Source organism: Capra hircus (genome assembly GCF_001704415.2).
Source record: "Capra hircus breed San Clemente chromosome X unlocalized genomic scaffold, ASM170441v1, whole genome shotgun sequence".
In the NCBI taxonomy this organism is placed as follows: domain Eukaryota; kingdom Metazoa; phylum Chordata; class Mammalia; order Artiodactyla; family Bovidae; genus Capra; species Capra hircus.
The window spans coordinates 40,818,893-40,840,787 of NW_017189517.1; the positions used below are offsets into that span (position 1 = coordinate 40,818,893).

The 21,895-nt window shown below is 44.1% G+C and overlaps 1 protein-coding gene across 3 annotated transcripts; it reads right to left on the reverse strand.

Annotated features, from left to right (window-relative positions):
* Positions 1–17,218: 17,218 nt before the first annotated feature.
* LOC102173269 (protein ARMCX6) lies at positions 17,219–20,152 on the reverse strand. Of its 3 annotated transcripts, none has more exons than XM_005700133.3 (4): positions 20,017–20,152; positions 19,613–19,703; positions 19,176–19,264; positions 17,219–18,895 (listed from the first exon to the last, which is right to left on the reverse strand). In XM_005700133.3, exon 4 carries the CDS (start codon positions 18,731–18,733, stop codon positions 17,828–17,830), a length of 906 nt encoding a protein of 301 aa, XP_005700190.1. In that variant the 5' UTR covers positions 18,734–18,895; positions 19,176–19,264; positions 19,613–19,703; positions 20,017–20,152; the 3' UTR covers positions 17,219–17,827. The 3 variants fall into 3 exon arrangements, with proteins under 3 accessions (XP_005700190.1, XP_005700189.1, XP_017899768.1); XM_005700132.3 differs by having other exon boundaries at positions 19,180–19,264; positions 20,017–20,150; XM_018044279.1 differs by lacking the exon at positions 20,017–20,152 and adding an exon at positions 19,930–19,982 and having other exon boundaries at positions 19,180–19,264.
* Between the last annotated feature and the right edge of the window lie 1,743 nt (positions 20,153–21,895).

Genomic DNA, 21,895 nt, shown 5'->3' on the forward strand with positions numbered 1-21,895 from the left:
GAATCAGCCTGAAGGGCTGAGCAGTGGCAGTGGGGGATAATATAGCCTCTGACTCAAGGTGCAGGACTACATGTTTATTTCAAGCATCATGTCTTCTTTTATACTTTGACAAAAGCATTAGGTCAGAGGTTTGACATTTTCAGTTCCCCCTCACCCAGATTTATTGTCTCATTGTTGCCCTTCAAACAGAGTTCCTGCTTCAGTGATTCTCTCAGAATCCTGTTTACTTGTGATGACATTGTAACTCATGCTTATGTCTGGGCTGCATACCACATTCCTCAGTTTATTTCTTATCTTTCTAAATCCTGCTTGCCCCTAGTATCCTAAGCTCTGCTGCTGCTAAGTCACTTCAGTCGTGTCCGACTCTGTGCGACCCCATAGACGGAAGCCCACCAGGCTGGGCTGGCGAATCCCCTGGGATTCTTCAGGCAAGAACACTGGAGTGGGTTGCCATTTCCTTCTCCAATGCATGAAAGTGAAAAGTGAAAGTGAAGTCGCTCAGTCGTGTCCGACTCTTAGTGACCACATGGACTGCGGCCTACTAGTCTCCTCCATCCATGGGATTTTCCAGGCAAGAGCGCTGGAGTGGGTTGCCATTGCCTTCTCCAAGCTCACTATCTCCTAAAAAGGCTTCTAACTATTCTTAATTATTCCTAAACCCTAACTCAGCAAGCTTCCTTTGCCATAAACATTTCCCTCACAAAGAGGTCTCAGATAACAATCCTTCCCATGGCCTCAAGCTGTGGCTTACGTGCTCATCCTGGGACATTCTTTGTAAAAATCCTTGAACAAATGTCAATGGTTACTTTATAGATTATTTTCTGGGCACAACTGCAGAAGGCTTTGTGCTTTCTCATGCTTCTCTCAAGAACAATAAGCACCTTAACATTCTTTCCAGCCAACTCAACCGAAGAAAGGAAAGAACAAGTCAGAATCACAAAACCTAACTCTTTCATCCTGGGACTGTGCCTGCAGGATGAGGAGAGAAGGTTGGAGCTGTGCCTCCATTTTGTCAGTAATGCCTAACACGGCTCCTGACATTCTATCATTTATGATTTTGTTTCCTTATATAGTGAAAATTATCTTTCAGACTGTGTTCAGTTCAGTTCAGTCACTCAGTCGTGTCCGACTCTTTGCGACCCCATAAATTGCAGCACGCCAGGCCTCCCTGTCCATCACCATCTCCCGGAGTTCACTCAGACTCACGTCCATCAAGTCAGTGATGCCATCCAGCCATCTCATCCTCGGTCATCCCCTTCTCCTCCTGCCCCAGATCCCTCCCAGCATCAGGGTCTTTTCCAATGAGTCAACTCTTTGCATGAGGTGGCCAAAGTACTGGAGTTTCAGCTTTAGCATCATTCCTTCCAAAGAAATCCCAGGGCTGACCTCCTTCAGAATGGAATGGTTGGATCTCCTTGCAGTCCAAGGGACTCTCAAGAGTCTTCTCCAACACCACAGTTCAAAAGCATCAATTCTTTGGCGCTCAGCCTTCTTCACAGTCCAACTCTCAGAATGTGTAGTCATTCACAATTGAAGGTAAAACACTTTTTTGCCTCTTTGTGCATATGTTGTGTTTGCATGGGAAAAATTCAATAAGAGACTCTTTTTTATGTCTTTTGTAGCTTTTGAATTTTATACATATATACATATATATTTCCATCAAAGGTAAATATAATAGGAAATAATTTTTCCAGGTTTGTATAAAAACTCGATGTAATATTGTTTCTATAGTCAGGTTCCTTTGGTGAACTCTCATATTATATTTATTATTTTGTCTCTTTCTTTCTGACTTTTCAACTAGACAAACATAGTTTATAAATTATGATATTTTTATCTCTTCTTATTCAATATTTTATAGCTCATTTCTTTATCTTATCTCATTGCACTGTCAGGACCTCCAGAGCAACAGCACTGATTATAAACTGCATACTTGTCATGTTTCTGATTTTAATGGCTGATATTTCAGCCCTAAGGTTGATGTTTGTTGTAGGTTTTTGAATAATATAATAAGTCATCTATCTATATAATTGAATTCATAAAGCAGTAAAAATGGGTGAACTAAATCTCTACAGCTCAGTCTAGATATCTCAGACATCTAAAGTTGAGTGAAATAAGCAATTTGTAGAAAGATACAATATAATGCCATTTATATAATTTTATATTATAAAACAATACAGGAACGTCGCTCAGTCGTGTCCGACTCTTTGCGGCCCCATGGACTGTAGCCTACGAGGCTTCTCTGTCCATGGGATTTTCCAGGCAATAGTACTGGAGTGGATTGCCATTTTCATCTCCAGCGGATCTTCCTGACCCAGGGATCGAACCTGGGTCTCCTGCATTGTAGACAGACGCTTTACCGTCTGAGCCAAAAACAATACTATATATTATTTTAAATACATATATTTATAGCAAAATTAAAAATGAGCACTGAAAGATGCACATCAATTTTACAATACCACTTGCCTTTGGTAAGGGACTGAGGAAAATGTAACCCCAACAATTTTGTAGTTTAATTTTATCTATTAACAAAGAACTTATAAACAAATGCAACAGAGCCTTAATGTTTGTTGTTAATTATGGATGACTTATATATAGATCCTCATTATTTTTTCTCCATATTTTTCTTTTTTAATTAAGAAGAAAACTGCATTTTGTACTCAATACAGTTAATTTACAATTAATTTTAATTGAAAAGAAAGCTGTATTTTGTGCTCTGTACAATTAAAAACCTCACCTAGACATATCCCCAATAAATTTTAGAATAATAAAGATTAAAAGGAAACCCCAAACTTTCTCAAGGGTGGGGATAAAGTCATAGCAAAGCAAACTGGCATCAGACATGTTATTCATAACACTGGATGTGATATATCAATGTGTAAAGGCCTTCGGATTCTTAGAAAATGAGCTTTTCTCTAGTATTCTATTTCTAAACAGACATACCTACACATATCATATAGGTATGTGATAACCGTAAAGATGTTTTCAGGACTGAAAGTATTCAAATTTTGCCTCTTGCGGACCTTCTCTTAAGAAGTTACTTGAACGTGCACTCCAAGCAAAAAGGTAGTAATCAAGTCCAAGGTAAATATGGAATCAAGGAAATCATGATCACAACTTGGGAATGCAATAAAGGTGAGCTTTAAGATGACAGCTACACAGCAGGCCCTGGTTGACCAGACCAAAGTGGAATAAACGGACAGAGGATTTGGGGTAGTGGGTGAACAAACAAGACCTTGTTAAAATCAATTGAGGGTGTTATATAGGCAAATGAGAGGAAAAAGTAACAATTAGAATGACCTCTGAGAAAATATTACAGTAATAGCTACAATGAACCATGCCTCCTTGTTACCATAGAAGAAAAGAAAGTGAAGTCGCTCAGTTGTGTCCAACTCTTTGCGACCCCATGGACTGTAGCCTGCCAGGCTCCTCCATCCATAAGATTTTTCAGGCAAGAATACTGGAGTGGGTTACCATTTCCTTCTCCAGGGGATCTTCCCAACCTAGGGATCAAACCTGGGTCTCCCTCACTGAAGCCAGGCTCTTTACTGTCTGAGCCACCAGGGAAGTCATATCATTGTGTAATCCCCTCCTGCATTGAATCTGGGCCTGAACATGTGATTTGCTTTGGCCTGTTCAAACATTTAAAAACATGACCCATGAAGAGGCTTGAACAGTACATTTTCAGTAGGCATTGCCCTCTTTCTGCTCTGAAACCACCATGTGCTAAGTAGATTGGTCTGCTAGAGGATGAGTCCATGCAGAACAGACATGAACCGTTTCAACTGAGGACCCCTAGGAAGAGCTGCCACATAAAATCCAGGACTCCCAATTAAATCTGAATTCCACATGAACACAAACAATTTTTCCAATATAAGTATGTCCCAAATATTGCATTGGGCATACTTAAAATAAAACGATTATTAATTATTTATCTAGAGTTCAAATTTAACTGGCATCCTGTATTTTTATTTGCTGTATCTGCCAACCTTAGTTATTATACAGGAAAATCAGCCCCCAACTGATCTGCCAGCTGATCTGACTCGTTACATAAATGACCTCAGGCAAGACTAGCAGAAGAACCAACCAGTGCAAATTCCTGATACGCAAAATAATGAGCAAATAAGATGGTTGTTCTAAGCTACTGAGTTTTGGAGTGCTTTGTTAGGTACACCTAGTTCTACCACACCAGAAGACTGTACATGAGTGAACCATGGCTACATGGCTCCCAGAACAGTCTGACGTGATCAAATAGATATAAAGGCAACCCTTCTACATCCCAAGAAGACCTTTGGCTATGTGAAGGCACCTGAGGGAGTCAGGTGGCATCATCATCGAGAGGGTGTCTTCATGGGGTTTTGAAAGCAAGAGAAATTTACCCTTCTAATGGAGAGAATGTTCCTAGGTTTTCTGCTTTACACAGCCATATCTCTATTTCTCTCTCTTTCTCTATCTCTCTTTAACTATCTCATAAGTTCCCATTTACTTTTACATTATAACAACCAAGTCTCCCATTAAGGCTTTCTATACATTGAAGATCATAAACAGTGTATACTTTTTTATTGAAGTATAGTTGATTAACAATATGATGTTAGTTTTAGGTACACAGCATACTGACTCAGTATTTTACAGGTTAAAAGTTATTATAAGATAATGGCTATAATTCCCTATATAATACTGCTATACAATATATCCTTGTTGCTTATCTATTTTATACATAGTCATTTGTATCTCTTAATCCCTCACCCCTAACTTTCCCCTCCCCTCTTCCCTCCCCCCTCTGGTAACCACTAGTTTGTTATCTAATATATCTGTGAGTCTATTACTGTTCTGCTGTATTGGATTTTTTTTAGATTCTACATATAAGTGATATCATACAGTATTCATCTTTTTTGACATTTCACTAAGCATAATATTCTCTGTCTACATTGCTGCAAATGGAAGAATCTCATTCTTTTTTAATGGGTGAGTAATCTCACATCTTATTTATCCATTTGTCTGTTGATGAATACTTGGGTGGCTTTTTTGTCTTGGCTATTGTAACTTGTGGTGCTATGAACATTGGGGTACATGTATCTTTTCAAATTAGCGTTTTCATTTTTTCCAGATATATACCCAAGAGAGGAATTGCTGGATCATATGATAGTTCTACTTTTAAGTTTTTAGGAATCGCCATGCAAAGAGTTGGACATGACTGAGCAACTGAACTGAACTGAACTGATACTATTTGCCATAGTGACTGTACCAATTTACATTCCCACCAACAGTGTACAAGGGTTTCCTTTTCTACACATCCTCTCCAACATCTATTATTCGTAGCCTTTTTGATGGTAGCCATTCTGACAGATGTGAGGTGGTACCTCATTTTGACTTGCATTCCTGTGATAACTAACCTTGTCAAGCATCTTTTCATGTGCTTTTCAGCGATATGTATAGCTTCTTTGGAAAAATGTCTTTTCAGGTCTTTTTGATTGAGTTGTTTGGTTTTTAATATTGAGTTGTACAAGCTGTTTTTATAGTTTGGATATTAATACCTTGTTGGTCGTATCATTTGTAAGTATTTTCTTTCTTTCTGGAAGCTGTCTTTTCATTTTGTCAATGGTTTTCTTTGCTGTGCAAAAACTTTTAAGTTTAATGAGGTCCCATTTGTTTATTTTTGTTTTATATCTTTTACCTTAGAAAACAGATACAAAGATCTATTGCTATGATTTATGTAAAAGAAGGTTCTGGCTATGTTTTCTTCTAAGAATTTTATGGTTTCAGGTCTTATATTTAGGTATTTAATTTGTATGTGGTATGAGGCGATGTTTTAATCTCATTGTTTTTTATGTAGCTGTCCCATTTTCTCAGCACCGCTGACTGAAGAGCCTGTCTTTTCTCTACTGTATATTCTTGTCCCTTTTGTTATAGATTAATTGACCATAGGTATGTGGTTTTTTTTTCTGGGCTCTTTATTCTGTTCCATTAATTTATGTATCTGTTTTGTGCCAGTATCCTGCTGTTTTGATCCTGTAGCTTTGTAGAATTGTCTGAGGTCTGGAAGGGTGATACTTCCAATTTTGTTTTTTTGTTTTTTGTTTTCCCCAAGATTACTTTGGCAATTCAGAGTCTTTTGTGGGTCCATATGAATTTTAGGGTTATTTGTTCTAGTTCTGAGAAAAATGCCCTGGGTATTTTGATAGGGATTGCATTAAATATATAGATTGCTTTGATTAGTCTGGCCATTTTAACAGTATTCTTACAATCTGAGAACACAGAATATCTGTTTCTTTGTATCATCTTCAATTTCTTTCATTAATGTTTTGTGAACAGTATATCCCAGGTGATGCTAGTGGTAAAGAACTCACTTGCAGTGCAGGAGATGTGAGAGACACGGGTTTGATCCTGGTCAGGAAGATCCCCTGGAGGAAGGCATAGGATTGCAAAGAGTTGGACACGAATGAAGCAAATTAGCACGCATGCATGAACAGTATTTAGGTGATTATGACTATATAAATGATGTTCATTGCTGAGCTGAAGTAGAGTCCTAACATGTGAAACTATTTTATATAGTTTTGGAAAATGATTCAGATATCATCTGTGGGAATGAAATTTTAAGTAGGCATGAGACAATAGAATATAGCTGACAGAATGTGGGATGTAGAAGAAGATGATAAAAGACAGAAGAAAAGGCAGCAGAGCTAAGAGCCTCATTTTATAAAGTGAGAAATGAACAAGTCCTGGTGGAAGTTTATGAAGCAAAAGAAAGGTTTATATATATATAATTTAAAGTTTAAATTTAGCTACTTTATTTAGTTAAATTGATTTTATGGCCTCTTTCCTCCATAAGAAAGCAGACTTAATAAAGCCTATCTCTGTCTTACTTGTAACTGAATTCAAAATGCTTTGAATAGTACCTGACACACAATGGTGTTCAATAACTAATTGACTGTATGATTAAACTAAAATAATAATAACACTACAAACATCAGGAATAAGAGAAAGGAAGGAAGGGCTGTAAGACTAATGAGCTAAGACTAAGCTCATTAAGATTAATGAGCTATTTTCATATCAGGTCATTAGGGTTCAAGTATATTTTTGCAGTTTGTGAAGACAACCACAAGAGCAGTCCTCAGTCTTGGCACTATCAACACTCTGGACTGGGGAGTGCCTTCTACACTGGAGGATCCCTGGCCTCTACCCACAAGATGCCAGTAGCACCCCTGTCCTCAGCTTTGACAACCAAAAATGTCTCCAGACACTGCCAAGTGTACCCTGGAAGCACAATCACCTCTGGTTGAGAAACACTGCATCAGAAGAAGCTAACATCAGATAAGGGAAGAAAAGTTGCTTCTGAAGTCTGGAGAGTGGTCCTGAGCCTAGAGAAGGGCAGAAGGGGAAATGACTTGTTTTCATCATAAACTCTCTACTAATTGCTTTGCTACCATGTATGTATTGTTCTGATAAATATTAACATTTGTAAAAAAATAATGAAGAAGTGTAATCAATGGGATTTTGAGATAAGCTGGCAATATGGGATGAGGGAGAAGGAAGGAGTCTGTAATGACTAGGTTGCTGGGTGCAACTGGGTAGATTGTGGTTGTATTCACCATACCGAGGAAGACAGGAAGGAAAACAGTTTGAGTGTGGGACTAGGGTGACAACTCCAATTTCAATTGCTTAACTTGAAATATCTGTGGGATATGCAATTTGTAGGCATCAGATAAATCAATTTTGAGCTCTGGATATATAGACTTGTGAGTCAGAAATGGTACGGATCTAACAGAAGCAGAAGATATTAAGAAGAGGTGGCAAGAATACACGGAAGAACTGTACAAAAAAAGATCTTCACGACCCAGATAATCACGATGGTGTGATCACTCACCTAGAGCCAGACATCCTGGAATATGAAGTCAAGTGGGCCTTAGAAAGCATCACTACAAACAAAGCTAGTGGAGGTGATGGAATTCCAATTGAGCTATTTCAAATCCTAAAAGATGATGCTGTGAAAGTGCTGCACTCAATATGCCAACAAATTTGGACAACTCAGCAGTGGCCACAGGACTGGAAAAGGTCAGTTTCCATTCTAATCCCAAAGAAAGGCAATGCCAAAGAATGCTCAAACTACCACACAGTTGCACTCATCTTACACTCTAGTAAAGTGATGCTAAAAATTTTCCAAGCCAGGCTTCAGCAATACGTGAATCGTGAACTTCCAGATGTTCAAGCTGGTTTTAGAAAAGGCAGAGGAACCAGAGATCAAATTCCCAACATCTGCTGGATCATCGGGAAAGCAAGAGAGTTCCAGAAAAACATCTATTTCTGCTTTATTGACTATGCCAAAGCCTTTGACTGTGTGGATCACCACAAACTGTGGAAAATTCTGAAAGAGACGGGAATACCAGACCACCTGACCTGCCTCTTAAGAAATCTGTATTCAGGTCAGGAAGCAACAGTTAGAACTGGACATGGAACAACAGACTGGTTCCAAATTGGGAAAGGAGTATGTCAAGGCTGTGTGTTGTCACCCTGCTTATTAACCTTATATGCAGAATCCATCATGAGAAACGCTGGGCTATGGCTTTTCCAGTAGTCATGTATGGATGGGAGAGTTGGACTATAAAGAAAGCTGAGTGCCGAAGAATTGATGCTTTTGAACTGTGGTGTTGGAGAAGACTCTTGAGAGTCGCTTGGACTGCAAGGAGATCCAACCAGTCCATCCTAAAGGAAATCAGTCCTGAATATTCATTGGAAGGACTGATGCTGAAAGGGAAACTCCAATACTTTGGCCACCTGATCAAAGAATGGACTCATTGGAAAAGACCCTGGTGCTGGGAAAGGTTGAAGGCAGGAGGAGAAGGGGACGACAGAGGATGAGATGATTAGATGGCATCACCGAACCAATGGACACGAGTTTGAGTAAACTCCAAGAGTTGGTGATGGGCAGGGAGACCTGGTGTGCTGCAGTCTATGGGGTCACAAAGAGCTGGACACAACTGAGCGACTGAACTGAACTGAACTGAACATACAGGTGATAACTGAAGCCATGGCAATGGAAGAAATTCCGGAAAGAGAAGAGACTTGAGAATAGGACCTCAAGATTCAGAGTAACATTCTTGTGTTTTTCATGCACTGCATCTTTAAAATTAATTAAGACCATATTATAAATATTGTTTAGCACACTTTCAAAACAATTTTCTCTTTGCAAGTTCATAGTGCACATTTATTGAAAATATTTCTCACAGATAACTAGATAAGCACAAACTCCTGTCCAGGGCCAATCTTACAGCTTGAAAGCTAGAAAATCAAATTGAGTAGGCATTGAACACTAATTATGTGCAAGGCAGATGGAGATTCAATAGTAAACAAAACAGGCACCATTCTTGTGTTCATAGAGCTTATCTTCTAGTGGGGAATACAGGCAAAGAAAAAGGAAAACACAATGGAGTGTGATGAATGCTAAGAAAATTAATCATGAAAAGCCACTTCAACTAAAAGATGCAATAGGATGTGATTTAAGCATCCTTTGTGTCACTCAGTTCAATTTTCTCTCTATTGTCACAAGCTAAGTTGCCAGAACATGAAGAAACTGTGTTGTGTGTTACTTTGCCCCGTGTGTCGTGTAGTAAGAAAGCTCAGGAAGGCTGGCACAGAACATAGAGTTATTTGTCTTTCTGTCCCTGACTAGAGGCTCTGTTAAACCAAGCCTTGCAGTATGCTGGGCTCTAACTCTTTCACAGAGAACATCTCCATGAATTGTAAATTAGTTTTATGCTTGACAGTCTGTTCAGTTAATTTTCCAGAAGCACTCACTGCTATTTAAGTAAGCACTTACTTACTTTAAGTAAGCACTCACTTACTTTAAGTCAGCCTCTGGACAACACCGAATTCTAGAAAAGGAAGAGACTCTTTCTCTCTTTCTTTCCTTCTTATCGTGGTAAGAACACTTAACATGTGATCTACCCTCTCAAACAATTTGCATATTTCTTGAAGTTAAGAAGCCTCTACCAGTTGGCAGCTAGAGCCGCCATGGAGCAGAAGATCCATAATAAGAAGCACAGTGAGACTGGACCAAATAAGGAGTCACAGAGACAAGTTCTACTTGTAGGAAATAATCTGTCCCCACTGAGCATTAGAGATGAGTCCAGCCTCAAGCAGCAGGAGAGAGGAGAGACTATACTTTTAACACTGCCCCAGCTACGTCTTTGGAATGACTTGGGACTAAAAAAAATTCTTGGTATCAGTGAAGGCAATCCTGGCCTTTGTGCCAGATGTGGTGGTGGTGGTTTAGCTGCTAAATTGTGTCCGACTCTTGTGACCCCATGGACTGGAGCCCGCCAGGCTTCTCTGTCCATGAGATTCTCCAGGTAAGAATACTGGAGTGGGTTGCCATTTCTTTCTCCTGGGGATCTTCCTGATCTAGGAATCAAACCCAGGTCTCCTGGTTGCAGATAGATTCATTGTTCCAGATCATTCTTTCATTATTACAGATCATTGTTCTAGACGATCAATCTGCAAATAACTGGTTCAATAAAACTCTATATCCCTCAAAGATGGGGACTCAAAATAGAACTGGCACAAAAGGTAAACAGAGGTAATGCAGGGGGGAAAGGAGAAAAGGGACCTGAAAAATGCATGGCAGATGGAGAAAACTCATATGAAAAAAGTAGGGAAAATTGTCAATAAATATTTCACCAAGAATTAGAAAGTTTTAATGAAGCAATTAAGCAACAGTTCAAGAAAAGGATGGCAAGACAAGAATGAGCTGAAATGTGAGCTGTCAGGCCTCAGGGAAAATGTAGAAGAAATTTAACAATCACAGAGATGAAGGCAAAAGTGACAGGGAAGAAAGAAACCTTAGCAAAAGTCGAGCAATTAGTGTCAAATCTATGCAAATTTAGGGTGAAGACCAAAACAAATGTGGTGATTATAGTTACAGAACAATATAATAGTGATAAACCCAGATGGAGTAGAAATGATTTAATTTGCAACAATTGGGAGAGAAAGAAAGAAAAAGAAAGTGAGAGGTAATGTAAATATGTTGATTTTCTTATCCCTAGGGCCAGGGTAGGGGGTGGGGTGTCAACAAAAATAACATCTAAAGCAGACAAATCTGGCAACAGGGGTCTAAGTGTATTGAGTAGTCAAAAGACAAACACTAAGAAATATAATTTAATCAACTAAAATTGGGTATATGAAAAGAGGAAAGAGAAGGGAAGAAAAAGAAATGTATAATATATAAATAAGTATAACCATTGAATCATTGTTTCTACTGTCCATGAAAAATGATGACAAAACCTACATATCCACACATAAGGGACAGACTAAATAATTATGGCATATTTATGCAATAAAATACTATTCAACTATAAACTAAAAAGTAATTTTTATGTAGTGATATCAAATGATTGACAAGGTTATGTTTGTGAATATATATATACAAATGCATATTACATATTTTGCTACATATCCCCCTATATATAGATACACAATAAATTGATAATATTGCCTCCGATGAAGAAAAACTGGGTAGTGGGGACAGAGAGGTGAGAGAAAGATTTATAATTATACAAATATTATACTCTCTGTTATCTTTTGAACCACTAGGACGACAGAGGATGAGATGGTTGGATGGCATCACTGACTCGACAGACAGGTGTTTGAGCAAGCTCCAGGAGTTGGTGATGGACAGGGAAGCCTGGCATGCTGCAGTCCATAGGGTTGCAAAAACTTGGACATGACTGAGCTACTGAACTGAATTGAGGCTCATACTTATTTTTTTAACAAATTAAATCTATATTTAAGATGAAATATAAAGACTTAGTTGAGTTGTCTTTGTCCAGCCTTGTGGATATTATGTTATGGGAGATGACTGATAGATACTTTGTAGAGTTTCCTGACTCCATATTCATCTCTGTCTGTACTAGCCCCCTGAGGACTGAGGCAAACATATAGGGCAGTGTTTCCTGTTTGCCCACCTGGCCCCCTGTGCCCCTGCCCATTCTTGATCCTGCTCTGGTGCAGTCTCATTTGCATGTAACAAGAATGATATTGTAAAAAATATTTAACCAAACTATATCTAATTACCCCTGTAAATAATGTTCCCATATGGCCCATTCATCATTAAGATTAAATGATTAGGATTATAACCTCACACAAAGAGAAACGACCTACTGCTTGTACCTGAATCAAGAAACTTAGGATTCTCAAACTCATAATGATCAATTTAGAGTTTTCCTGAATCCCCAAAGCTCTAACTACATATCAAAAAGCAGGCTTGGAAGACTCTGACCATAGATCTCTGCTGCAAGCTATAGATAGTGAGAACTTGGAATCTAAACGAAGTGTCCATCAGAGAGGAACTCTGTGGAGCAAGAGCGGGGAAAAGAAGGGAAAATAGCCAACCACGTCTCCTGGCTCAAATCAATCGCTAGATTGAAACACTATTGGGTGGGGGTGGACATTAGCAGGACCAGAGGACTTATCAGAAAATATTGGAGCACTAGGATTAGTTTCTTGTTTCCCCAGGCACAAACTTTGAAAAGTGTGGGGTCTGACCAAGGGACAGAGTAACAGAGTAGAAAAGGCTGAGAGAGGAGGCTGGTGGGAACATTTCCCATCACTCTGCTTACCTCCATATGCCTTCCCTATTTATGAAAGTCACAAAATCCATTTACTACTTAACAGCCTGGATAATGAAAAATACAGGATTCTGGATATATAGTTACACACTGACATTACTCTTTGTGAGTTGCAAATATTTATTCAGAGGGGGATTGTGTGACATAATTATTTGGAGTGCTTATTTGGGGTAATAACTTGAGCCATCAAACTACCCTTCCTTCCTTCAAAATCATCCTATTTCCAGATACCAATTACAAAGAACAGTAGAATACTCACAGTGAGACTTAATGGAGACCTTGCCAGGGTTAAAGAAACATGGCTGAGTAAACCAGAAGAACCTGTTTGAACTACTCCACTGCCAGAGGAGAGGGAGGAAGAAAATCTAAAAGTAAAATGAAAGAAAAGAAAGGTCTATAGGGAGCGTTCTAAAAAAAGAGCATCTGTGGAATAATAGGCCTTAATGCCTTGTGTTTTCCCCCTACCCTCCTCTTTAGGAGTTTGATGGTGAGACACTTGACTATCACCCCACTTCACTGCTGTTGCAAAGCAGCAGAAACTACAGATATGTCCAGTGTGCTGGCTCATGGGATAAGGAGAGCACAGTCGAAATAGTATAGCATTGTAGGAGAGGTAAAGACCATGACCCTTCACAAAGCCACAAAAATAGACCGCCCCCAAAATGTGAAAGATCATTATAAAGAAAACATTCTCACAGAAAGGATCTAAATAAATGTGCCTAGATGGGAAAATTGTGAAGTTGCCAGTTAATCCATCAACTTAGCCCATTTCAATTAAAATATTAAAAACAGATTGTGCAATAATGACATTAGTGTAATTAATTACACCTTCAGAGAAAATTAAGCTAGCTCAAACCAAATGTACACACACATGCACACAAGCACAAACCACTAGTAGGTTAACAAAGCAGCTTGCTTTGAAAGCAAACTATTTGCATTAGAAGGAAATACACTCAATGTCTTCTAATAACCTTGGGCTGTCAAAGACTGTCCTAAGTAAAAGAAAATTATAGAGCTCACAGAAAAACACGGAAAGGCGCAGAAATCATAAATTCCTGAATGAACAAATACATCACACAAAAGGAAAATCAAGGGAAGTGATGAAAGAAATCATGGTGATTTCAACATATAACAATAGCCTTATTTCAAATGTGGACAATGACTACAGTGTAGATTGTAGAGCAAGTCTATATATAGAAAATAAACTAGCTTTCCCTCGCAAACTAAGGCAGCTGTGGTGAGGGCATAAACCAGTCCCATTTCGCTTGGCGCTAAAGCAGGCAGGGCAGGGGCTTCCTAAGTCTCCTGTGGGCCAGAATGCATCCTGAGACGGTATCAGAGGATACCTGACACCTGCTCACAAGCACCAGCACACCCTCCGTGACAACACACACACCTCACATGCCACGGATGACCCAGTAACCCAGAGGGTCCCTGAGTCAGTGAGGGGTTCCTGGGAGAAAGGGGTGTGCCCCAAGAGGAATTCCACAGCAGGAAGCCACAGAGGGGCTGCTCGGCTGGGGGCATGAGGTCCCAGAGGCACCAACTATATATCAGAGGTTATCTGTTTGGAAAAGGAGTCAGTTTGGATGACAACTCCCACCTTGCACAAAAGGAAATTCCAGGTATATTCTTGAGACAAGCCTTGAAGTGGAAAGGTAAGAAGAATTAGAAACCACAGAGGAGGCTCCTTTTGTAAAGGAGAAATGGGGCAGGCCATCCTAAGCCACACACAAAAGCAAGAAGCAATAAGGGAGAATGAGCCTTCTGGGGAAGAGGAGGTCCTGAGCAAAGTGAAGGGTGTGTGTGTGTGTGAGACAGAGTGAGATGATGCACGTGGCATGAGGATCGGACAAGGGACTGGCCGATGCCCGGCAGGGCTGTGCTGCAGGGCCATCCCATCTTAGACCAAGTACTGCCCCAGGAGAGAGGTGGGGGCCAGTGCTCCGCACTGCAGTCAGACTCTCAGCCAAAAGTGCTGTGGTGGCCCAGCAGAGGGACTGACTGTTGAGGGCTGTGCCTGTCCCCGGTGACACTTGAGAGTGAGGGCACTGTGGTTGGAACTGCCCCAAGCGAGGCACGAAGGGCCCCGTGGGGATACAGTCTGGGAAATGCAGGGGGTGTAGCAGGCAGGAAGCTGGATGCCTGCAAGCCACCCGACCTGGGCTTATGTCAGGGAGGGGCGGGGTGGGGGGGTCATATAACAAAGTTCCCAGGACAGGAAGCAGGCTGGGAGGGTACTGGAAGTTGCTGTAAAAGTTCGTATCTACAGGCACAAACGTAGACAAGATAATGAGGAAGGGAAAGCAGGGCTCTTTCTGGAGCCGGCCGGAAGACAGTATGTGGAGCCACTTCCAGACTTACCCAAGACACAGCTTTGGCTGGGGCAGTCCCATCAAGGCAGGCACCCCCCACAGAGCGAGACAAGCTCAAGCCTTGAGAACCCTGGCTAATGTCTGCCACAGGGAAACCCGGCAAGGAACTTGGTGGATTGTAGCAGACAGGTGGGTCTAAGTGTGTGCTGGGTGGTCCCCTGCTGTCTCATTTTTGAATGAAGCATGGCAGGGGTGGCAGGCACCTTAGTCTTTCCAGCGGTGAAAGCCTCTGACTGTGTTCCTCAGGCCCTGACTGCAGGCATGCCTCTCGCTCCAGGTCCCTCCACATCTGAGGCAGAACCCACGGGGAACCGGGCTCTCACCCTGGCACAGCAGCCAGCCAAGGCCAACTGAGGCCAGCCAGGGCCCGGAGCTTCCCCACACAGGGAGTGTTTCAGGGAGGGCAGTGCCAGCTCATGGAGAGGGGTCGTGTCTTGGGCCAAGACCCCACTGTGGAGACTCTTCAGGGCTGGCAGGCTGTCCTGTAACAGAGGTGCTCAGGAGGTGGGCAGAGGCCTCCCAGCCCCTGCCTGAGACTGGAGTCAGTTGTGGCCTGAGAGGGCCTAGTGCCTGCCTCGGAGATGGTGGAGCGCTGCCTGTGGCGGGACTCAAGTGGGGACTCGGCAGAGTGCAGAGGAGGAAGGAAGCACGTGGCCATTTGGGACCCCAAGCCAGGAGCAAGCAGAAATGCTGTGGTTAGGGCAGAGATGGCTGAGGCTGAGCAATAAGGTGTTGCTGAAGATGCCCCTGGCCAGCACGCTCCACTGGACAAGGGGATGAGGGCCTGCCTGAGGGCAGTCCTGCCTGGCAAACAGACTGCCCCGCCCACCTGAGGCTGGCTAGGCACAAAGGGAGGGTCAGGTAAGTAGCTCTTAGGAAACAGGGCCCCAGAGCCGGCGAACGAAGCCCCAGCCTGGTGAGCCTTGCTGGGGTTGTGGTGTCACAGCAACCAGTCACATGCTGCCCAACAAGGCGCCAGGGCTTGGGAAGGGGCAGAGTTCTGGCAGGCCCCCAAGGTCACTAGGCAGCCCAAACTGTGGGGGCGGATGAGTACAAGCAGGAGAGTGGCACCCCACCTGCACCCCCCCACACCCCGCCCCAGTCTCCCGGAGAAGGGAGGGAAACATTGAGATAACACTGTGCTCTGCACGGAGGAGGGCAGTCAGAAGCAGTAGACTGGGACACCACTGGTGACCGGGGTGCAGTGTCCCTGAGCCACACCCCAGGGGGCCCAGGAGAGGGCACCGGGCTCACAAGCAGCACCGCTCAGAGGAAGCTTCTTGTCCCCTACGTGAGCCTGGCCTTTGAGGAGGAGGACCACTTCATGACACATCAAAACACCCCGGGAATCTGGCTTTGCTGACCCAGGGCTGAGGCTTGCTGGGAGGGGTCTGGAAATGTGGGCAGGGGCGGTGGATGGGTTGCACAGATTCATGGAGCTTTCAGTGTGCAGAGCCACATTCCTCCTTTCCTTCCAGGGGTGCCGGGAGCTTGCATGGACGGCATGAATATGTGTCCTTCTGGGTGGACCAGACATGGCCATGCCACGCCCCTCAGCATCTGCCCTCCCAGCCCCTCGGGGATCCGTGGACGTCTCCATTGTCTCCTTCCTGGATCCCACAGAAGTACCCGGGAGAGGGCAGAAAAGAGGTTTCCCAGAGGAAGCGAGGGCCAAGCCTTCTCGCTAGTCCGGGAATTTGGGCTTGGCCTCCCAAGGAAGGGAGGAGGCCTGCAAGTAGGTCGCACAGCTGCTTCTCAGGAGAGACAACACCACCAAGCAGGCCCTCAGCAAGTAGCAACTGTAACTGCTATAATTGTGCATCAGATGTCAGGGATGGGTTGCCCAGTGGGACGGCAGGGATGCACAGGCCAGCCCGAGGGTACTGAGCTTCCTCTCTAGGCCAGCAGGCGAGGAAAGACACCTTCATCGAGGGAAGGATTTCTCTGCATCAGGCACTGTGCTGCCTGCTTCGAGGTGTTGCCTCTTCTAGTCCTCCCAAGAGTCCTTCTTCATCCCACCCCCACCCCCTTCCCTGCCCCAGCCCCTCCCCCAGCCCCTTCTGGAGGCTCCCCCTGAGCCCTGCAGCTCATCCCTTCTCCAGTCTCCTGTGGGCACTGCTGAGTGGGCTTCTGCCAGGAGCAAATGCCCCCAGTCAGTCAGCATGGATCATGTATTTTGGTCTTTCCCCTCATGCAGACTAGAGATTCAGAAACAAGTACCGGGTCTCCATTTTGCCAGTCAAAGCACACAGCTTTATTGAATGTACATAAAAATGCAGACTTGGTGGACAAGGTTAAGTCAGTACAGCGCATAGAAGAGGGGTGTATTTTTTTGCTCAATAGGTATCATTTATAGGCTCGCGAAGAAAAGAGAGTAAATGGAAAGGATCCCATCTAAGCAGCAACTGATACGCTTTTGGCACAAGCCCCCTATGGGTCTGGTCTCCCCAGCATGGCCCAGCTTAGACACAGAGACCACCACAGGCCAGGCATCCCCACTGAGGCTAGAACATGTTGTTCTTGAACCACAGCTGGCCGCTGAAAGGACCCTTTACCACAGGGAGAAGGCTGCAAGGGAGCAATTTACAATGCACATCGCCTGCAGACTGAAAACCCAAGAGGTTACTCAAAGCTCTGTGGGAACCCCTGCCTGACCAGTAAGAGTGTGGTCCCGGATTCAGCAAATGCAACTTTCACCCAGAGATGTGCTGAGCCAGCTAACGCTGGGTCTTCAATAGCACCCGCTGCAGAGTCTTTGAGAACGCAAGTGTGTGTTCCCCCATTGACTGGGCTTTGTTTTGGGGTGGATCAGTCCCACCCTGCTGGAGGGGCCACTTAAGAGGCCAGGGTTTCTGAGAGAAGCTGTCTGTTTGTGTTCCTGACAAAGAGGGGCAGGAAGGGGCATAGCACTTGGGCTCTCAGCAACTCCCCCGACAAGGCTGGCTTTTCAGACAAACCCGTCAGGGGTTTCACAACCTGCCCCTCAGCACATTCACTTCCCTCTGGTATCAAAGGAAGCATCAAGCCTGAAACGGACTTGGCAAGCATGTTATTAATAACTGTCATGCTTATTAACAAATTTAATCCAGCCTGCTGCAGAAATGAGTTGCAGCAAAGAGACACGGTCTCCCGACACACTTGGCTGATGCACATCTTCATCTGGCCCTGATTTTCCACACCTGCATTCAAGTTATCCGGGCCACACAAAGCCTTTCCGTCCTCAACAGCAGGGTCGGGAGTCGGGATTGTGTTTCCAGCAATGGAGAGGCTGGCCAAATGACTGTTGATATCATGGCTAAACGAAAAACCGGCATCCTTGGGCTCAGCTAACAATACTTTTCCCTGAATGAAAGGCTCCTTGGAGAGGCCAAGAGCACAACTGAAATTTTTAAAGCTCTGAGCACTCCAAGTATTTTTGTGTTCGTAAGGGAACGGGCGCTGTTTTACCAGGTATGTTCGACTGGCTTTGCCCCCACCTGAAGGTCTGTCCTCAGCACCACCGGGTGCCCCAGGTTCAGTCCAGTGCCCATCCTCACTCCAGGGCCGTGCCGTAGTTGTCAAATCAAACCAAATCTCGTGCTCCTCGTCATCCAGTTCCCGCTCATCATCCCATTCCTCTTCCTCCTCCTCAGACTTCTCACTGTCATCTCTTCCTATGGTTAGTTTGTAAACGCAGTAGCAGGCACCAGCCCCAATCATCAGTCCTGCGGCCATCCAACCCACTTCCCGAGCCCGGCCCATGTTCAGGTCTGTTCAGCTGGGGGTGGGGGCAGGGGGTAGGACAGAACAGGAGAGGGTCTTGTTTCACCTGAAAGAAGAGGGTTCTTAAGGCCAGGGTGAGTGATGGTGGAGGGGAGACAGCTTCAGCCTATTCCAGGCTCCTGAGGCTCTCCTGTGATGAATCTATAGGTGAAAAATGATATTAGGGCTTTTTGCAATACCTGGATTTTTGCCTCACCAGACAGAGTGGAGTTTGAATTTCGGCTGAGGGAAGTGGATTATTTGGCAATGAGTTCTTTGTTCTTTTCTGTCATCCTCTGTCTCCCCTCAGGACCCACCATTTGTCTCCCAGGGCCTACACAGAAGGGCAGGAGTTGGGGCTGGGCTATAACGGCCAGGAGGGTGACAGGTGGTCTCCTCCTCCTCCACACCCCCAGCCCCAAAGACTTAGAGGCAGTCTCACCTACCAGCCTCTACCAAAGCCAGGTAAATTCCTTCTTCTTCTCTTGTCTTCTGTGCTCAGTGCTCCTTCCACAGTGATTGATGGACAGTCTGGCAGAAGGACAGAGGGAAGGACAGATAGCCGGTTTTGGAAAACTAAAGTGTAGTGGATGGATCAGAAACGAGAACACAGGTCCCTTTTCTGAATCTCCAGCCTTTGAGCTTAAAATATTTCTCACACCCTCCTGACTTTCCTAACACTGGTTTCCCCACCCCTCCCCCCTTGTCGTCCGCCATTTCCCCAGCAAAGGCCGCCACACCCCTTTCCCTGCGCTGAAATGGGAGGGGGTATGGAGGAAAGGGCCTGGAGAGGGCGGCTCAGACCCGGGCCGCAGCGATCCCAGCCCCCCGCCCTCATCCCCACCGCCACCCCCACCCAGGGGCCAAGGCTCATCCCACCTTCACAGCGACCTGCACGGTCCCAAGGCACTTTGGTCCTTCCCTCGCCGCGACTTTCCCCGGCGACCTACGGGCCAACAGATCTACAAACCTGCAGACAGACGGTGGGGGGTCGGGGGGAGACGGAGTGCTTGGTGGACGGAGCAGCACTCGGGACAGGAGTGTCCTGATCCTGAAACCTTTCTTTCCTCGGAGACTCTGTACCAGCCACTCACTTCCCTCACCCGCCGCCCGAAGTCCGCCAATTCCTTCCATGAAAATGGGCATGAGGAGGGGGACGGCAGTATTTAGAAAGTAGGCGAGAAGGGGACACAGACCCCTGTCTGCCGGAACCTGGATCCGTGGCGCTCTTGGCCTTCTCCCAGCCCCGTCTCCCTCCAAGCAGAGCCCACGCTCATACCGACCTGCAACGCCCGTGGCCACTTTCCTTCCTTCACGCGCCTGCAGAGTGATATAGGGGGCTGGTACCCAGACGGAGGCGACTAGCCGTACTTCTGCTCTAGGCAGCTCTGGTCACGTGACGACCGCGTCACCACTGAGCTCTGGCCCCCAATTTCCACTCCCACAAGCAGTGCGGCAGGCGCCAGCCTGCCCCGTACCTCCCCCCATCACAAGGGGCCTTGTTACTCTTTTCCTCTGTAACAATGCCAGAAGTGACCAGGGCTCTCTGTGTTTGCATTTGCCTTCTCTAATTACAGAAAAGGGCAACACTTTTCCTGGGTCTGTCATTTACTTACACTTCTTTTGAGGGGAATGTCTTACCCTTTCTTTGGCTCTGAAACTCCTGTCCCCTCTTTCTTCATTTTTACTCCTTCCCACATGCATTCTCTACACCAAAATTAAGCAGAGGGGCAGGAAATAAAAGCCCAAGTAACAGCGAGATTTTTGTTCCTATTTTTAATATATTTATATTCTATTTCTTCCATTCTTTCTTAATTGACTCAAGTTACTATTTTGTAGTCAGAAAATACAAATATGTGTGTGTGTATAAAACAAAATTTCCTAGTTAATACGAAGACCTCATTGATTTAAGCTAATTTGTACATTGAAAACATTTTCTTCTGACTGCAGAGGAGATAGCAGCTTTCAAATAGCATATGAAACTTTAAAAACATACCCTTACAAACAAAGCCAGTGTGCTTTTAATATGATTTATAAATTAATGGATAAAATGAATGTATAGTAAATTGGTCAGTGTTTTAATTGTGACCAGTTTAGAGAAGTGAACCACTATCCCTTTCTTCTTGGCTGAACTCATAGCGTTACGTGTTAAGAGAGCTGCTAGATGGCTTCCTTTCTGGTTTTGAAGGACAGACTCTCCACAGACCCCAAATTCCAATGAATCTTATGTCTTCAGATGAAGCTTACAAATTAGTAACTTCAAAGATTAGCTTGCTCTTCATTCAAAGCTCTATTTAAAATCTATTCTCAAGTTTCATGGTATAACCCATAAATCATCCAGAAATCAGAGGATTCCCTGCTATCCCATTGATGAAAATGATAGTGGAATTTTCGTTTGATCACGACACTGGTGAAAGACCTCTGGTATTTGTCATTTGTGCCCTGTCTGTCCCCTTGGCAGTGCCTAGTGTTCAGCCTTTTCCAGTGGAAATAATGGTGAGGGTCTGTGGGTGACTGTAAATCACTGCCACAACCTGACAGCCCTTGAGATCCGCGGCCTTTTTCCCTCACAAACGGCATAGTTCACGGGACCCCAAGCAGTGTTGCCAGGAAAAAGAGTCCTTTTCACCCTCTCCCTTCTGTTACAATTTCATTGTACCATCTATACAAGTCCCTCAGAATAATCCCAGAAGGTAGGGACAAAGTCTGCAGAACTTAGTTCCCAGACATCCAGCTGTCCCCGCCGGGGTGTCATGCTCTAAATATAAACCCTTCAGGCAGCCTCTTTCTTAGAACATTGAAATCTGACACCCCAGCAGGAAGCTCCCTGGGTGAGGGGCCCCTGTGTGGAGGAGGCCCTTTCAGGAGGTGAACCAGGAAGCCCAGAGTGCCTTGCTGGTGAAAAATTCACAAGTCAAGAACATGTCACAACTTTCTGGTCTTCCTTAAACATTTATAGTTCAAACATACCGACATTACAACTCATCTCTCTCTAAACCCCTAACTCATTTGTTTTGCCATCCTCTCCTTACCCTGTTCTTCTTATCATCCTTTATTTTACTTCTCCAAAGGAAGTGATTTATATTTACGAAGCCTTACTAACAGAACTTGCAGATTTCACTATCATTCTTTTGGCTGCTAAGAACTTAAAAAGTAGCTTTT

Bases quoted from the DNA above. Each gene is read 5' to 3' on its own strand.
- LOC102173269 (XM_005700133.3), bottom strand. From the start codon at position 18,733: ATGGGCCGGGCTCGGGAAGTGGGTTGGATGGCCGCAGGACTGATGATT.